At 43.9% G+C, this 12,266-nt stretch overlaps 1 protein-coding gene across 2 annotated transcripts in view; it reads left to right on the top strand.

Annotated features, from left to right (window-relative positions):
- igsf5b (immunoglobulin superfamily, member 5b) overlaps positions 1-4,183 on the top strand; it is a 13,085-nt gene extending 8,902 nt beyond the window's left edge. The window contains exons 7-10 of one of the 2 annotated variants that reach the window (XM_060074848.1): positions 1,636-1,660; positions 2,248-2,333; positions 2,659-2,711; positions 3,761-4,183. In XM_060074848.1, the coding sequence (XP_059930831.1) occupies positions 1,636-1,660; positions 2,248-2,333; positions 2,659-2,711; positions 3,761-4,015 (419 nt within the window). In that variant the 3' untranslated portion in view covers positions 4,016-4,183. The remainder of the gene's footprint in view (positions 1-1,635; positions 1,661-2,247; positions 2,334-2,658; positions 2,712-3,760) is intronic. The other variant, XM_060074849.1, reaches the window with a different exon arrangement.
- Positions 4,184-12,266: the final 8,083 nt, after the last annotated feature.

The following is a 12,266-nucleotide window of genomic DNA, read 5'->3' as shown; positions in this document are numbered from 1 at the left end:
GAAGGAGCTCATCGATGGGTGCACACTGACTCTGCACTGCTCCGCCACTGTCCTTGAGCAAGGGCACGCAGGGGGGGGGGGGGGGGGGGGGGGGGGTCGGTGGTTTTGCTTTATTTTTTACGTCTGCGTAAGACAGAACATTGGCTGTCAGCAGAAAAGGGTTTGAGTTTTGAGCGGCTTATTTGGAGTGGCTCAGTGGAGACTGCTAGTAGAGAGTGCGCTAGAGGGTTTGCTGGCTGCAGGGCTGACAGTTTGAGTCCTGTGTCCTAAAAAGTCTGAACATGAGAGGTTAAGAGGGCGCTCCTGGGGTCAGTGGGTCCTTTTGGGTAGGTGCAGCGGTATTGCATGTTGCTCAGATACCTCTACCCTCTGCCTGTCTTTAAAAAAGGTAGCTCGACCAATCCCCCCTTTCTCTTTCCCTCCCATGGCACAACAACGCCGCAAATAATTAGCATTTTTTTTTCACACATGGACCTGGACCAGTACTCTAAAAAACACTGTCACTAAAACTGTAAACATGAATAAATCAGTGCCAACACCAAATATCATCCTACTTGGACCAGAGTGAACTCTGGCAACTCGCTAAATCATGAATACATTTGGCAAAGCGCTTAAAAGGGCTAAGCTTAATTGGAATCCGTTCAGAGTTAGCAACCATTACCAAGGTTTTTCACCAAGGTATGAGCAGTAACGCCCCTTAGACCCTCGGGATTTTAGGCTGTGCTGTGTGTACGCATCGTGTTCCAGTGATTGTCGTGTAAGACGGTGCTGCGTTTTAAAGTTCTTTTTTTACTGTTTTCTATTTTATTATTTTTCGAGCAGTCTACGGAGCAGCATCTCCAAGGAGATCCTTCCGGGCCAACGTTGGAATAAAAGCCGCAGAGGCCTGTGTGCGAGCGATAACACAAAACGGCCCCCAGAGTCGCTCCATTAACAATTTCCCTGTAATCCCTGTAACTGATTCCGGACCCGTAGCAAATCGTGGTGGTGGTTTGAAGATGAGGGATTAATGGCGAGATTCCCTACCTGTAACAGAGTGTGATATGCATCCCCTGGCAGTGCCCTTGACTACATTGTGAGTCAGTCACAGGGCCATATACTGTAACGTCTGGGGAGAAAGTCAAATCAATATCTTCTCAGCGGGTTCCCCGTTTTAAAGCTAGAGGCTTACTTTCAAATCTCTGCAGCTCTTCTACGGATTATCAAACTTCACGAGGGGCATGCCTGCATGCTTTGCAATTATTGGTGACATAATGGGGGATTTAATGTTAGTCACCTAAATGACTTTGGACAGTAGTTGGTGGGGGTTAAAGGATGGGAAGGCAGAGACTATTCCCTGTGAGATAGATATGGTTTGTACCCTACCGAGGGCAAATGTAGTCTGCATTTTGGCGGAAGGCTTTGGGCCTCAGCAGCCATTACACAAAAATGTTGAAAGTCCTTAAATCTGTATCTTTCTATTATAAGAAAAGGCTCAAGGCTGTGTTATTAATGCAGAACCAAAATGTGTACAGTTTCTATAGATGCAGTGAAAAAGCATTGAGGCGTAGCTTAAGTAAGAGTGAATGTATTTACAGGCTACAGCTCTCTTTAGTTTTGGACTGTGAGTGATTTATGCCAATGCTATTCTTTCAGAGTCAAACACAAAGGGGACCATAAGGTAAACTATTTTCACTTTCGTAATTAGAACTGCGGACAGTGCAGAATGATGAATGCTTGATACTTATTTTGCTGGTGTAGCATAGCATTAATTAGTACTTCCTAAAAGTATCAGGCAATATTCCATTCCTAATGTGTGAATGTCAATTAATACATATGATGTATTTATGAGAAGGACTAGGCTTTGCCGTATCCCGTTATAAGATTTGATTTAGTGCAGGCTTTCAGAATAACTGACATTTTAGTATTTGAATTGAACTTTATTAAGATTTTAATTGAGGCTGCTGAGACTAGGGAGTGGATGCAAGCTATCATATTTGCCAGCTTTTTAATTTAAATGATTCCAAATTAGAAGCGCTAAATTATATTGGTTTGTTGGGTCTAATGAAATGCTATGAATAATGATGTTGTTTTAGTTGCTAGCAATAGTGATAAAAATAGCTTAAGTGTGAAAGCATATACCAAACAATATCATGTAGGTGGGGCGGAAAAAATGATCTATTCGCAGCTGCATATCCACTGAAGATGTCCCTGTGCAATATCAGAGATTCATGCTTTCCATTGGCCTATTGCCAATGGGTTCCACAGGTTTAACCAATCAGGGAGCGGCCTGAGCTCGGTTGCTGAGGCAGCAGGGAAGGTCAACCCGGGATATGCTGCCGAGGGCCTCCCAGGTGAGATGAACACACTAACTCCCTAATCAAGACAAAGCACTGGCTTCAGCTGTCACGGTGAACAATGTACACATAATGTGACATCATGCGCTCGCACCCGAGGGGACGCTAAGTAGCAGTCGGCGTGTGTTGAGCTAAAGCTTTGCTTTAACCCTTTGAAATGGGGAGAGATATATTTGATAAAAACTTTTAAAAGAACATCTATTTATTGTGGAGTTCGCCAATGTATATCAAACATGTTCCTGTTGGCCCTCATAGAGGGAGGAACTGGGGGCCCTTCGAGGTCAGTTAGGGTCAGGCTCAACTGTTTTTTCTCACTTTGCAGATGACTCTACAAAGGGAATCCACGGTCAGACAGACTCTGTCACCATCGGCATGGTAAGAAAGACCAAAAGAAGGAAAGAAGAGAAGTGAAAGCGAGGGGGGGGGGGGGCGGAGCTGGAACTAAATTATGCAGTCCGTCTGTCAGGCAGTCTCTCTCTGTGAGGCTTGAGTTCCTGAAACCCTCTTCCCTTTTCCTGCCCGTACTTTGACAAATCCCCCCAGTGCTATCATTGACGGATTGTTCTGAGCGAAGGCTACAAAGATTATGTTGTTTTGTGATGTTTCGGAATAATATTTAAGATTTAGTTCTTAATAAATGTGACTAGAAGGGACCCACGTTTTTTTAATTGATGAATAGATTGATTTGATTGATTGGTTGCAATGAATCTATCAATAATAATAATGTTGGGACATACAGTAGGTCAGACTAGGTCTGATTCTCAACAGGACCTTCCTCCATTGTGTTCCATTTATTTTCACGACTAAAGCACCAGGGATTCAGTGAAATGTGTCCATCTATCAATTCTAGCCCACATTTGATCACATGATTGCCATATAGACCAGTGCAAACATGTCAATACCGCCGGCTGTGTCCTTGTGACAAACAACAAATGGGAGGGAGGTTGGACAGCTACAGTGTCCTGAATTAGGTTATGCTTTTTCCAATGACCTCGTGAATGGCTTTCTGTTAAGGTCAAGAGTTCAGCTATTGAGCAAGCCATACTGAAAAAATAAACAAGAACATGGCTTCTTCTTTTGAGTTCAGCTCAGGAGTGGCTTCAAGACAAACCCAAAGGCAACAACAATACAATACCTTGTTTTGTTTTTAATGTTGCTATTTAGAGCAGCTGCACCTCCCTCCTGCGGCAGCCTTTTTATTGACAGTCTAGCAGACAGAATGTTCCAGAATGTTCTTCAAGCTCCACACTTGAGGCCTTTTGTTAGCAAATACTAGAGGATATTAAAACAAGTGGGCCTAGGGCAAAGGAAGCTAAACTTATCCACCATAGTATTTTGGCATGTGTGTAGATTACAGATCTATCTATGGATTCTGTGTTATAAGAACAGTTGGACAATAGGAATGAATGTGAACTATGTGTGAGGCTCCAGGTCCCGGATGTGGTGTCCTCCAGAGGCCGGCCTCTGCCCCAGGAAGGTGGAGCCCAGGTGGACCTGAGCGAGGTGGGCCCCAAGAACGTCCGCGTGGCGACCACAGTATAGTCTCTCTGGAAGAGGTTTCTGCCTCCTGTGCTCCATGTCGGGGTTATATCACTATATATTCTATTCCGCCATTTTTTATCGCTCGCTTGAGGGATCGTCTCAGAGCTGGGCTGCACTTATCTTTTTTTTTATGTTAGTGTTTGTGTAACGTTAGGGCACAATCAAGTTCTGAATCACATTCGATATCTGTATATGTTTGGAATGTTGGTTCAGATAATACAAAGGTATTTGCTTAATTTCATTTGTGATTCTGTACCTTTACAGTCAACTATATCAATGCCCATCAATAAACGTACTTAAAAGTGTTTTTCTAATATGTAACAATATTGATTCATATGAATATTATACTGTGTGTGTACCCTCATGTTAAGTGTGTGTGTGCTCTTCCTGGAGGCACACACACACACACACATCCACACACACACAAACAAACAAACACACACACACACACACACACACACACACACACACACACACACACACACACACACACACACACACACACACACACACACACACACACACACACACACACACACACACACACAAATGCATGCATTTACCTCCCGTGACATTGGCGTTGTACATGTCGAACTGTGTCAACAGGTGAAGGACATGCAAGCGCAACACATAACATAATCGACTGGAAGATAGAATCCACTTTCCTTTGTGTAAGAAGGGGGCATTACCATGACACATAGAGCTTCTCTGACCGTCAGCGTTAGAGGAGCTCCCACCAGAACCCAGTTATCAGCGAGCCCCACGGTCACAGTGGAAATACTGAATGTATCAGAGGGGTGACACCCCCAGGCCTCATTTTTCTGATCTAAATGTGTTACATCATGGAGAAAATGTGCTTCATGACTCGTGGAAACCGTGCTATTTCTTTCAGAGTCTGCCTCACAGATTAAATAAGGAGCGAATGGGGTCATGATGACTTAATCCAAGGGGGACAGTTTATTCTGTAAAGACAAAATCAGACCAAAGATTACTGTCGCCAGCTCATCAACCCAAAGTACTGAATTCCATCATTCAGACCTAATCTTCTAGCAGGTACGCCCTAATCCAATCAGCTGGGCCACTGTCTCTATCGCCTATGATTGCTGTGAAGCAGCGATTCAAACTCCGTGAACTCCCCGATAATAAAAGAGGAAATGAACAAGGTTCTGTGGCTTCACAGTAAAGGCCACGATGTAAATCTTGTAAATCTAAGACTTTACATTGCAGTGGAAATGAGACGTGGCTAGGCTCACAGTGAGCGACTTAATGGATTTGTAACTCGGCACCATTTGCATCTTATTGCCGTAAATAGCAAGAGGGTTTAGAAGTGTGTGTGTGTGTGTGTGTGTGTGTGTGTGTGTGTGTGTGTGTGTGTGTGTGTGTGTGTGTGTGTGTGTGTGTGTGTGTGTGTGTGTGTGTGTCTGTGTGTTTGCCTGTAGGAGACCTTGCAGGGAGGGGGGATTGATGAAGCATACACATAATACTCGTACAATTCCAATATAAATCTAGCTGTCTCACGAATCAAAACGTATTTTCCGGAAGGCATTTTTTTCACTCGGGCTCATGCTGAGTTACTTTCCACGTTGTGCAATGATGCCATCCTCGATGAATGCAAACTCTGTTGATGTGGCTGCTTGTGAGGAGCCCGTCCCTGGCTTGTGTGGCTGGTGTTTCTGTGGCGTTTCTTGCAGGCCTGGTCGGGCGGGGTCAATGAAATGACACTCACCTGATGCGGACGGACCTGGGGTAACTCAGAGCTGCCTCCCTGCCCTCTAGGCTTCTGTGGGATTATCCTTCTGGCTTTCGTTTCAACCCAGAGTCTGGTGGTAACAGTGTTATTTACCAGGAAGAAGTTGAGTTTACCCACCCTGGGGTCAGAGCTTCCCCCCAGAGCTGGGACCGCCATGGGGAACAGGGACAACACTTTGTGTTCAGTGTTGACCACTTTTAAACCATGACTCACTCACTTTATTTTAAATAATTGTAAGCTTTTCTTCTTGCAGGTTGGGAACTGTGGGTGGTGAGTTAGTGGTCAATTATAAAAGGACACACCACAATTAAACATGGGATTGATTTTTTATATTATGCATGTATTTTGGCTTTTGTCCCTAGGTGCGGTAAGGGCAAATATAATCATTGGTCAGTAAGTATCCTAGTGCCCATAATTGATGTCATTAGATACAGCTGTGTTCGCCCCTGCTATACTTGTGTGATACAATTATTGTCTGAATTGTCATTTTCATGACATGATCTGCACTCAGCTAAAATCCCTTCACGTAACATTGATTTCCCATACTACCTTTTGGGCGCTGTACATTTTGTTACAAGCTTAGTGGGGACTATCTACCTAGCTAATCTTACTGTAGTTGGGCAAATCAAAGAAAGCTTGATTAATTTTGAGCTAATTTCAAGACACACATGAAAAAACAAATTAACTCTTTCATAACGGGAGGTTCCAGACCCTATGATTGATTTGACCCATATCTCCTTACTGAGGAGAAGGTTGACAAGTCCTATTACTGCCTGCCTGCTCATTGTCTTACCGTCTCTTTGGGCAATGATAAGGGAATGTCATTCAGCTGGGGTGTAAAAAATATTCTGGACTTCAGTGGTTAAGATCCTTCCAATTGGAAATTGGAATGAGCTCAAAATATTGAATGAACGACAAAATTATAATGAATAATTTTTGAATAACAAACGTTTGTTCTGATTGGTAGAAGGGAATTGTGGTAATTGTAGTAATAAGAAAAGAGAGCAAACTGACCCCACAAACCAGTAGACTTCCATTGTGCCATGCTCATGTAGGGGAAGGTATATATTGTACAATATTAAAGTGTCGCCATAATGAATTATGTGTCGCCATAATGAATTGAGTTCATAAATGTCACTCCAAAATTTGGCACCAACGTTTGAACTCAATGTGTCAAACATTATTCAAACAAAAATATTTGCTGACTAAAAACAAAAGCAAACATTATTTGGCTGTGGGATAATGCCATAGCAATACCCCACAGCCAGCAATCACTGAAAAAATGTGTCATGTTCCTGTCATTGATTTGTATGTTTCAGTTAAATAGGTGGCACTGCTCTACTGCTTTCTAATGGCCCAAAGCTCATACCAGTCAATATACCCAGCTTTAGAAATTGCAAAATACACTATGCCCCACTATATCTCCATACATTGAAGCTGTATTGGGTTTAAGTGTGTTCATGCTCTTTGCCGCTGCTACCCTGCACCGTTATTCATGAGATCTTAACCATGAACAGCCAATCATTCACATGTCCTTGGTGTGAGCATGAAATTCGTCTTCAGACGGAAAATGAATCTGCTAGTGGTGGAAATGAAATGGGTTCAGCAACGTGATCAATGTACTCTTGTCAATAGAAATTGAACCATGACTTAAAATCAAGGCAATGTATGGCATAGCGTGAATGGCAGAATTCTTGTGTGCAGAAGAGGGAAAAGGCCCTTCCCTCAAAGTGTGAGAGCTCACTCATCTTCTTAGTGTGAACGCAGAGCCTCCTGATCTGTGGGCTGAGGCTGCAGTGAGCGATGCAGACATGTCCTGGGAGAGCAGGCAGATGATTTCAGAGTGAAAGCTGTGTCATTTGATAAAAAAAATGGCAGAAAAACCAACTAAGCTGTGCAAACATGTCGTGATAAAGTGAACAGCCTATTTCAGGGACCAAAGACTTTCTCTTTACTTGCTTTGATTTACTTGCTTTGAAAAAGAAATGTAAGTACTGACTCAGCAGTTTTGGAGGTGAAAAGAAAAATCCCTATGAAAACTACAGCTTTTTGTACACCTTATGTTGCTAACCTGTCATCATGTCGCCTCAACACTTATTGCACTTGTAACAACTCATTGGGGAGAGAGATGCAATCAAAACAGGAATACTCCCCTCAGCCATCACCACTGATTTTTTTTTTTTAATAATCATGTATATGGTCATTTTCTTGTCATACAAAATTGTTTTGATTGACACTACCACATAATTGCCTTACACCCCCTATCTTATCCAATTCTCTTGAGATATTTGTCTTGAAAGACCCGATGTCTCCCAAAAGCATTTGTAAAACTGGCTTAAACTGAAAGAAAAGCAGTGAAGCATGTGCATATCTAGGGACTGGCCTTAAGCATCCTCGAATGCAGACCAACAATTGAGCCTTGTGATTAAAATGTGATGTGATGTGCCCTGTCCTTACTTGACCTTGGTTAAGTCAATCAAATGCTATTTTGTTCTGTTGTCGTCGTTTATTAAACCTTTCATCTTTTTTTTTATATTGTTTAAACCTGACACTGCAGTATAGCAGTTCTGAAGGAGGGCTACACAGAATATTTCTCAAAATTCTCCATTTCCTTCCTCCCTGCATGTGAACATTGCTCAGCATTGATATTCTTGGTATTGTGTGCAAAGGTTGTCTCCAGGACTCCAGGCAGATGGTGAGTGGGCGAGCTGCCATCCAGAGGGACAGAGGTGAGCCTATTTCACACGCTCGGATTCCACTTGAAAGCCTTCCTTCATCTTTACCCCATCTCACCCCAGAACCCTACCAGTACCCTCCTCTGAAAAACATGGGTTGAAGAACAAGAGGAGCGCAGAAATGTGAAGACACACAGACCCTCAGAACAAATACAGGTCCTTTTTAAAGATGCATGCATAGGTAGACACATAAACATTCATTTCATCATTCAATTGAAACCAGTGTCGCAATTAATATAACCTTATTTTTATGTGCCATCAAATCATTAGATTTGTTAACAATTGGTTTTGTGTTGTTTTTTTGTGTTGCCTTGCCACAGCAGTTTGACCGTATTGCCCGACCAGTCAATGCCATGATTTTTTGTAGTTATTTTCTTTACGAGCAGAGGTTTCAACTGCCAGGGAGTTGCAGGCAGGTACTGTATGTCTTTTTGAGCTGCCTTTACTGTGACAGCTGGAGATCAGTTATCGGGACAAGTGCTATCAGGGGACACCGGCGGCAGAAGCACTGACGGGCTGAACCGCTTGAACTCGCACTGGCACGCGCACGACCCGCCGCGCTGGAGCCGCTAGTGACAGATGGGCCGGGTGGGCTGGACCAGAGGAGATAAAGAGAGGAGCGGTCCCAAAAGAATCTGCAAACAGGGCAAGAAATTTGATCAAGCTTCCCTCAATAGGATCAACTTCATGAACCGCTGGATGGAAATCTATCTATCTATCTATCTATCTATCTATCTATCTATCTATCTATCTATCTATCTATCTATCTATCTATCTATCTATCTATCTATCTATCTATCTATCTATCTATCTATCTATCTATCTATCTATCTATCTATCTATCTATCTATCTATCTATCTATCTATCTATCTATCTATCTATCTATCTATCTATCTATCTATCTATCTATCTATCTATCTATCTATCTATCTATCTATCTATCTATCTATCCATCCATCCATCCATCCATCCATCCATCCATCCATCCATCCATCCATCCATCCATCCATCCATCCATCCATCCATCCATCCATCCATCCATCCATCCATCCATCCATCCATCCATCCATCTATAGACGATCTCTCCCCCCCCGCCCTCTCTCACTCTCTCTCTCTCTCTCTCTCTCTCTCTCTCTCTCTCTCTCTCTCTCTCTCTCTCTCTCTCTCTCTCTATTTACAGTGTTTGTCTGACTGCCTGACTTTGTCTCCTATCCTCACAATGAGAGATATGAAGATTTATTCTCTGGTGATAGTCCTCCTACCGCAATGCTTTTTAAATTGAATTAATAAGCTAACTAAGAGTGCCTTCATTATGTTAACAGGGTTTATGTTGAGGATTGTAGCTTAAATTGCCACTAATGGCCCTCGACACCTAATACAGTTGCAGACAGGCTTTTCATTTGGTAGGTGCCCAGTGCTGGGACGCTCTCAAGAACATTGGCTTCCTTTAATGAGAGGACATGCTAAGTTATTCATCAGCGGCCCCTTCGCCGGCCCCTTCGCCAGCCCCTGTGAGCCCAAAAGCAGCATAACGTGTTCAATTTGGCCTTAACATTACAAGAGGGTCCATTACATAGAAGTCGATCAGATCCATGGGCTAGTAGTCTGAAGAGGAAAAGCTTTAAAGTGTCAAATGTGTCTGTTGCGCTTGGATAAATATTTATAGATATTATGATGAAGTGGTCTCAGCGTTTGTATTCAATTAGCATATTATTAAGTTGAGTAATGGAAGAGATTTCAGTCCTGTATCCAGAGGTCAATGATCAAAGATAATTGCGTTGCCACCTTTGTGCTTACTCGCTTGAAAAACTCTCCTCTCGATCTAAAGTGCCAGCCGAACGTGACAAACCTCCTTTGCATTATGGCAACGATGCAAAATGGAGGTAAATTCATTAGACCCTTGTTTAAAAAACACTGTGGCCGCCTGGCGGATGTAAACAAGGCTCCCCAGAAGCTAGGCGGTTGCTGAGATATTATCGGCGGTGTTGTTTTGAAGTCGATGCACCATGCTCTCTCCTGCCCTATCACTAAGCTACACTATGCCAGGCTGCTAATGAAACCAAGAAGAAGAGGAAGTGCTGAGAACTAACAAGCCACTGGAGACGTACCCCTGAACTCCAGGGAACCATTAGTGTGTTTTATTTATTTCTCCGGTCCTATATTAAACCAAAGGAGTCCACCACATCCCTCCGAGCCCTCGAGAGAAACTGCATGGTGGTGAAGCCGGGCCGAATCCCCTGTCAGACCGCGAGCGTCACCGCTGTTTCATTAAGTGCGGTTCACAATGTTCCATGCAGGGCGGAAGGGAGATACCTGCCATCACCTCGGGGGATCCCCTGGAAAGTGAAGAGCTTTGTTTGTTTACTTCTGCCTAAAGTACTCAGGGACCGTGAGTCACGGCTGTTGCACCCGGGGGGGAGAACAGGCAGTCGCACGTGTACGTGTTAACCCTACCCCGGTGCTCTTAAGACCACCAAAGATGGAGCTTTAAGGCTGAGTTAAGGTTCCACGTCGACACAACGCAATGACCTTGCAGACGCTTCGACGCAGTCGGGAACCTGTTTTGGTTCTGCGTTGGGATTAAGTGAGTCGACCAATCACAGCCCGTGCTGCTGTGTCGCCTCGAAAGAAGGTTACAATTTTTGGGAGGCGCACGTCAGGCCCTTGCGGTGGATGCAAGGAGGGTCCGCAAGGACGTATTGGGTCCGTATACCCCCTAACGTTGCGTCAACGTGGAACCATAATTAAGCCTTTAGAATTCAATCTTTGAGGTTTCCTTCTTGCATCTTACGGTCATTCACAAGATAGCGGCTAGGACTCAGGCGTCTTACTCAAGGACGCCTACAGGTGCACTGAGAAATAAGGACTCAGTACCTTTTTGGCTGGGATTCAAAATGCCCAAGCCACTACACTATTCACCCCGGCTTGTGACATCAACGTGAGTGGACGTCCCTAAAAGACGACAAAAAGGGGTTAGTAAGGCACGGCCTGCCTCTTGGCGGGCTGTACCGGCGTCAGTACGAGCTCGCGGTGATACCGACTACTTGTGCAGTGTAACCGAAACCTACAGGGAACCCTAAGTAAGCCCCAGGGAGGGTTAGGGTTGGACTTAGAAAAAAACAAAACGCTCAGAGAGGCTCACGTAATGGGCCCTCTCATATCGCGCGTGTCGTTGTCAGGCCCGCGTGAGAGCGCTTAATTTATTTAATAGCCTGCCACTTCGGCGCCAGACGCTCGGTGCATGAAAACAGACGGCAGCAATGATGAACACATAGCAGGGGAGAGAGAGGGAGTGAACAGAGGACACGTTCTGACCATGGTTTGAGGCAAGATGGGATTTAGTAAATATTTGACGGCCATCTGGTGACAAATAACATGGGGAAACTCCTTGCGTTCTCCTCTTTTCTTCCTTCAAGTGTGCATGTGGTTGCCGTGTTACGAGTCGTGTTTGGGGATGGCCATGGAATGTCTCCCATCCCAAATCTCCCCCGGGGTACTTGTATTAGTTGAGCGTCTCTTCATGCAGTGCAAGTTGTCAGTCAGAGGACAATGCAATCGTTGTCGCTTGATCTACATTCAAAAGTAAGTTTGCTTCTTCTGGATGGAGACCCTCACTGGGACAAGTCACTCTGTCTCCTGTCAATGAGAAGATAAACAGAAGCGTCTTTGGGTCATTGAAAAGCGCTATCTAAATATAATGAATTATTATTATTATTAGAATGTAGAAAATGAATGCAACAATGCTCAATATTTACCTTATCCCTGTAGGGAGGGAAACAGAGGCATACACACACAAGCCATTTACCCCCACACATAATTGAAACCATTCATGAGCCTGGCGTTTGAATAAGAAAGAAAACGGCAGCGCCTTTCAGAATATTAAGAGGAACATCAAAATGCAT

Source organism: Gadus macrocephalus, chromosome 16 (genome assembly GCF_031168955.1).
Source record: "Gadus macrocephalus chromosome 16, ASM3116895v1".
NCBI classification, from domain to species: domain Eukaryota; kingdom Metazoa; phylum Chordata; class Actinopteri; order Gadiformes; family Gadidae; genus Gadus; species Gadus macrocephalus.
This window is presented reverse-complemented; position numbering and strand designations above follow the sequence as displayed.